Genomic DNA, 6,891 nt, shown 5'->3' on the forward strand with positions numbered 1-6,891 from the left:
TTTACAAATATTTTTAACATTAGTACTTTTTTTTTTTTTACTATTTTATACCATTTTTAATCTTAAACTTCTTTTCATAAAGACAATACAATAGTTAGTTAAATTTGTGTATCTATTTCTTCATGATTAGTAATCTTATAAATTTTACTTTTTCGTTTTTACCTTTTACTTTTTTTTCTTTTCAATTTTAGACCTTTCTAACAAATAGAAAATATAAAAAAAACAAAGATATGTATTTTTTTTCAATAATAAGTAATTTAATTTTAAAGTCATGAAACACCAATATTATATTTCTTATAAATTATAGTAATTTACATATTTATTATTTATAATTTATTAAAAATAGAATGCTTTTATAAAAGTGAGGATGGTAATTGAAGGAAGATGAGAACAATGGGAAGGCCTTCATCATCCCACCGACCCTACAAAGGAATTTCATTCTTTGTCCTCACAAGCAAAATTCTTGTATTCTACATCTTTTTCAATGCTTTCTTTTTTTATTTTTTTAAATTATAGACATCAACTATTTTTCTAAATTATTCATTATTCTATTCTCTATTTATTTCATACAATATACATATGGACCTTAAAAAAAAAAGTGAAACGTATTTCAAATTCTTTTGAATATAGATCGAGGCATATCCACAATACGGTTGGTCCTGGTTGTTCCCTAATAATTACGGGAAAAATTGTCTTCTCTACATGAAAGTAACTAGGCGTGGTAAGAAAGTTAAGAAGTCGTTTTTTAGCGTTTTAAATGTTTGACAATTTATTATGATAAGGAAAAAGAGAAGAGAGAAGGGTAGAAAGCATTAAAGAGAAAAGGCAAAAGAGACCATGCATAAGGAAGAAAAAAGGGATTATTCAATGGGAGAAAATGAAAGGGTTTGTCTTTGAGGTGTGAAAGAGAGAGGGAAAGAAAGAAGAAGAGGAAGAAGAAGAAGAAAACAAAAGGGTTAAGAAGAGAGAAAGGAAAAAGAGGGTTTTTGCTTTTGTGGGGTTTAAGCAAAGACAAAAATTGGAGATGCTATTCCAACCATTATTATTTCTCTTTCAAAATTATTATTGTTGTTGTTGTTTTCTTTTTCTCTCTTTCATAAATTGTATATTTCATTAAGTTGTTTACACACCTTCTTATCTCAATCCTCAATTCATTGTATAACCAAACTTTGTTTTTTTCTAGGGTTTTATATATTTTGATGATTTCGTGTCTCGTTCCATAACTATCTACCAATTTTTTTTCATAATTGCTATTATTGCTTATACAATAGCTTTTCTTTTTCGTATTCCTCAGAATATATTTGAATTATTAGTCTAATATTTTAACAAAAATATAAAGCTTCAAAGGTCCCATTTAAATAATCTTTCTAAATTTTTTGTCTTAAATTGTGTTTATAACTATTTCAAAATTTTAATATTTTTAGTGATGATTTACGCCTCTTTTTCTGAAAAACGAAAACATGAATTCCTAATCAAATAATTATAGAAATAAAAATTAATTAATTAATTCAATCAAATAATTATAGAAATAAAAATCAATTAATTTTCTTTTTTTGTTTAATTTCTTAGAAAACATTAGTAGAGAATTGATAGCAAAACATAGAAATTTGTAAGTAGAGTTTCTGAAATTAAATTTGAAAAATTCAAATAGGCTTTTTATTTTTCAAAAATTGTATTTGTTTTCTTACAAACTTTTACTATAGTGTTCATGATCTTAACCAAATTAACAAAAACAAAAACAAACTTTAATTTTTCTTTCAAATTTTGGAAAATATCTTAAAACATTCATAAATAATAATAATAAAAGGAAGAACACCAAAGCATTTGAAAGTATAAATTGAAAACAAAGCTTTGTTTTTATTATATTCCCTTATATTTTTTACCATTCTCCATTAGATTAATATCAAATTCGTTGTTGGTTTTGGTGAACATCCTTTTTATTCCTTTTTTATTATTATTATTGTTAATTATTGCCACACCATTATACGTAAGTATTTTGGAGTTTCCCATTATCTTATTTGCATTTGGCACCCTTTCAATTTCACATAAATTAAATTAACATCTCTCATTTTCAACCACAAAAATAATAATAATAAATGGGAAATTTTTTTATTATAAAAGAAGGAAAGTTCAACTCATTAACAAAAATGTGTATGATCCATGCCTCCATTATCTAGATTTAAATGTTAATAACCCATTCAAAAATAGCGTACGTGACATTTGATATCGAACCACTTCATTCTTTATCAAAGAACCCCCAATGATTCGCTACTAAAACAAATTAGTATAATAAATTTAGATAAAATATTCTTACTAATCACTTAAAAATACAATAATCACTATTTAAAATGGAAGGAAATTGTGTTCAACCGTGCAAACACAACTTAGGGATTAAGGTTTAAGAATTGGTTTTGAAATTGAAATTGAAATTAGAAGAAGCATTGTTGGGAGAACCAAAAATATATTTGTGTTTACAAAAATGAAAGGGATAAATTAAGATAAAACTACAATATATTTGGTTGAGGATTTGTAGGTCATTGACAGATAACCAAAAATTATATATATATACATCCCCCCCAACCTCCTAACTAATAATTATAAATTAAGCACATAAATTTCAAAGCCAACCATTAATTAAAAATCTTCAATATCCTTTTTTTTCAAATAAAGAGTTTAATTAAATTAATTATTCTATATTTGAATCTGTTCAATTTTTATTCATGAACATTAACAACAACATCAACAAAACAATCATATTTTCTTTATTTATTGCATTTATTAAAAATCTCAAGTCAGATTATTTTTTTCTTGACCCAAAATACCAAATGCAATAAACATGCCCCTAAAAATATTAGGTCTACAAATTAATTATATTTATAAATGCATTTTATAGAACTTTAATGTTAACGACCAAAAATAACAATATATACTAAACATATAGTATATAAGAATTCGATTATGGTATTTTGTATGGGTCAAAAAATTGAATTATTAATTAAATTTCTAATTAACTTTTATAAATGAATTGATTTAGACTGTTAGTAAAAAAAAATTCTAGATTGCCTTTGCATGAGATTTTGAGTGATAATTACATAATCAGGTATAAGTTGATTTGTTTATGAAATTTGATGAATTTAATTAATTGACTCAAACGGTAAGTTTTACGCAATATTTTTTGAACGAAATTTAAAGGATTCGTTACGAATGTAGATAAAATTGATATAATAATTAGAGGTATAAATCGAATTTTTTGGTAGAAAATTGATCAATAGCTCACAAGTAGATAATTGTGGTTGTAGAGAGAAGAGAGAGGGTTGAAAAGCTACGTAAATGCTTCAATTATTTTAGAAGCAAAATCCATCCCATGTATGAATTAAATGTATCCATTCAATATATATACTTGAAGTATCACATATATGGACCGTTAAACAGTGTATCAATTATATGTTTTTCATGATAAATATATATAAGAAAACTTATCATTTTTTGTACAATAATCAAGGTTTTGAATTTTGGAGGGCAATAATTATTATTTTGATATTTGCAAATAAATTTGAAAAACATGTGAGAGAGAGAAGATTTAAATAGTGAAAAGATGAAGATAAAAATAGTAAAAATGTACATATATTATAGTAACAAATACAGATAATTTTAGAAAGAAAAAGAAATGAATATTATAAATTGGGAATTGGGAATTGGGAATTGGGAGTTGGGATGGGTGAAAACAAAAAATGATGAGTCGTCAAGAAAAAGGCTACCCCACACCCCCATGAACACAACAAACAAACTACTCAAATTCATAAGAGATTAAAGTTAAAGTAATTTATTTCCATTTTTTTTATTTTTTGTTTTTTAAAAGAAAGTCATTGATGAGAGAGAAACAGAAATGAAAGAATATAAGCAATTCTCTCTCTCTCTCTCTTTCTCTCCAAACCCATATAAAATGCCTCTCACTCATAAATTTTCTTTCTTTACTTTCGTTCTCTATAACTCCTCTCTCAACCACCACTCACGGTGGCTCAGCCACCGGTAACCACCACACATGGTGGCGTTATAAATACTAGTATATATCTTTGTCTCTATTCTCCTTTTTTTAAAAAAAAAAATCTTTTCTTTTTTCTTTAACTCTCATTGAAGAGTCCGCCTTGTGTCCTTCATGCTTCTTCTGTGGTAGCTTTTATTGTTCTTGCCTCCCTCTCTCTCTCTATCTCTCTCTCCTCTCATTTCTCTCTCTACCAATTCTCACTCTTTATATATATATACATATTTTTTTTTCATTTTGGCTCCAATAAAATCAATCACAAACTCCATTTCCTCTCATTGATTTGATTCATTTCAATGGCTGTTCAAGCTCAATACCCTTCCAATGTCCTCCTTCTTAACAGGTTCCTTAAATTTTCTCTGTTTTCTTCTGTTTTTTTCTCTCTCTCTCTCTCAATTCAATTCTTGAGATTTTTTTTTTTTTGGTTTTTTTAAAATTTTTCTTGTGTTGGAATTTGTAGAAATATTCAAGATGCTGAGCATGATTATTCATTACAACCTCAACCTGGTGGAGGAGGAGGAATTCTTCAACAGTCTCATGCTCTGTTCAACAATGGAGGTTGGTGTTTTTGGTTTTTGGTTTTTGAATATTGAAATTGAAGAGATTTTGATGATGGGTTTTTGAATTTGAAATCCAGGTGGGAATCATTTGAGTAATTTAAGGAAAAGAGGAAGAGATAACTCTGTTTCAGTTTCACCTCCCACAATCAATCCTCTCTGTTTTCAACCTCAGATTATTGATCTTTCTCAACTTCATAACCATCACCATCCTTCCAATGTCGTTTCTACCGGACTCAGATTGTCCTCCGGTGACCAACCACTTAACCTTTACCATCATCCACCGCCGCCTCCGTCGTCGCAGAATCATGCCAGTCTTGTTTCTCTCTCTTCCTCTGTTTTTATCTCCGACGATTTTTCCTCTCAAATCAAACAACACCGTGAAGAAATTGACCAATTCCTTCAAACCCAGGTACGGATTTGGAAAACCCAGATGGAATTGAGAAGAAAAAGGAGTGGAGATTTTGTTTTATTTATAAAAAAAATTCGGATTTTTTCTTTCTTTAGGAGGAAGAGCTGCGGAGGACGCTGGCGGAGAAACGGCAGAGGCATTACCGGGAGCTACTGGCTGCAGCGGAGGAGAGGGCGGTAAGGAGGTTGAGAGAGAAGGAAGTGGAAGTGGAGAAGGCTACACGACGACACGCGGAGTTGGAAGCACGTGCCGCCAGATTGAGCATGGAGGCGGCGGCGTGGCAAGAGAAGGCTAGGGCGGAGGAGGCGGCGGCTGCGGCGCTGCAGGCTCAACTGCAACAAGCGATAATGAGGGGCACCGGAATAGGTGGGAGCGGAGATGGTGGTGTAGTAGGAGATTGCACGGCGGAAGATGCTGAGTCAGGTTACATTGACCCAGAGCGAGTACTGGCCGAGTCAGGACCGAGTTGCAAATCGTGCCGGAAGCGAGTCGCGTCGGTGGTTTTGTTGCCGTGTCGGCATTTCTGCGTTTGTTCGGTTTGTGATCACGTGGTTCGCACGTGCCCGCTTTGTCGGGCCTCGAGAAATTCAAGTGTTGAAGTTTATCTCTCGTGAAGCCCATTGGGCTCATGGCCCATTTCTCACTCCCCCAGGCCCAATGGTAAAACCCCAAAAAATACCCCCAAAAAAAACTTTTTATTTAAAAAAGAAAAAAAAAGAAAAAAATTACACAACACCACATTTTGTTTTTGGTTTTTCTTTTTCTGGAAATACATTTTGATACCTGGAGGTGTAAATGGTCATACTGATGTTGCCATTGTTTTTCTTTTCCTTTTTTTTGTTGTTCACATTTAATTGAAATATAAATTCTTTTATTTTATAAATAATTTGCTGTCTCATTTCATTTTGAATCATTTTGGGGTATATATGTTTATCACTAATATGGTACCCTTTCATTTTCCTAATTTACTAATTTTGGCTTTCAATAATTGCATATAAATTATTTTAGCATTCTTGTTTCACTTTATACAGTTGGTTGACTCCTGTTTATTTCCTTCCTTTTTATTTTACATTCATATTTTGATAACAATCCTACTTAAAATCTTCATTTTATCATTTAACTTCCTTTTTTTTATTTTTTAAAAAAATAAAATGAAGTCATTTTAAATAATAATTTCTTGGTAGAGATCAAATCACAAATACATCCTAACTGCATCATGCATGTGCATTGCACATGCCACTGCCCTTTTGATATTTCCAAGCACAAAATTAAACTCCTTTTTCTTTAAATATAAATCAATATCAAGTAAACATTTCAAAATTCTGGTGTACATTTTTAGTTTCTTTAAACAATGGGGTAAAACTAGCTTTAAAAATTCAACACCATTAATTAATATCATATACTTCATTGCACTTCAATGTTATCTTTAGAAAGCCAAGTTTGACAAAAACTTTGTGATCCCTAACTAGAGGGATGTACAATAGGGTTTAATCATTTATTAATTTGAAGTTTGGTTAAAAAGAAAATTTGGTATACCCAACCTAAGTTGTACTAGAAGATAAAATGATACCTAAACCCTAGCTAATACCACTTTGTCTTGTGGTACTTCTGCTACTATACATTTCAAATATTTATTATGTTTTTTTTCTTCAACATGGTTTGTCGTATTAGTTGCGAAGTAAACATCTTCGTTTCAAATCAATTATACCTTTTAATGTCCACCTTGGTTTTTGATAAGACAGAGTAGCTCTTTAAAAGCCTAACTCAATCATTAAGTTTTTCAAAAAAAAATCTAACTAACAAATCATCGATACACTTTCATAATTATAGCTATCGAGATAATCAAATTAACCTAATATTGAAAAAGTCTAGATAAAATC

General features: G+C 30.0%; 1 protein-coding gene across 1 annotated transcript; it reads left to right on the top strand.

Moving 5' to 3' along the window:
- The first annotated feature begins 3,919 nt into the window (after positions 1–3,919).
- On the top strand, positions 3,920–5,837 carry LOC101209391 (BOI-related E3 ubiquitin-protein ligase 1). The gene is made up of 4 exons (XM_004147201.3): positions 3,920–4,385; positions 4,503–4,600; positions 4,680–5,011; positions 5,107–5,837. The coding sequence occupies exons 1-4, from the start codon at positions 4,339–4,341 to the stop codon at positions 5,623–5,625; spliced, it is 996 nt and encodes a 331-aa protein (XP_004147249.1). The 5' UTR covers positions 3,920–4,338; the 3' UTR covers positions 5,626–5,837.
- Positions 5,838–6,891: the final 1,054 nt, after the last annotated feature.

This window comes from Cucumis sativus, chromosome 3 (assembly GCF_000004075.3).
Source record: "Cucumis sativus cultivar 9930 chromosome 3, Cucumber_9930_V3, whole genome shotgun sequence".
NCBI classification, from domain to species: Eukaryota; Viridiplantae; Streptophyta; class Magnoliopsida; order Cucurbitales; family Cucurbitaceae; genus Cucumis; species Cucumis sativus.

Coding starts and splice junctions, on each gene's coding strand:
- LOC101209391 (XM_004147201.3), top strand. CDS start 4,339: ATGGCTGTTCAAGCTCAATACCCTTCCAATGTCCTCCTTCTTAACAG. Junction 4,386..4,502: donor AATGTCCTCCTTCTTAACAG/GTTCCTTAAATT, acceptor TGGAATTTGTAG/AAATATTCAAGATGCTGAGC. Junction 5,012..5,106: donor ACCAATTCCTTCAAACCCAG/GTACGGATTTGG, acceptor TTCTTTCTTTAG/GAGGAAGAGCTGCGGAGGAC.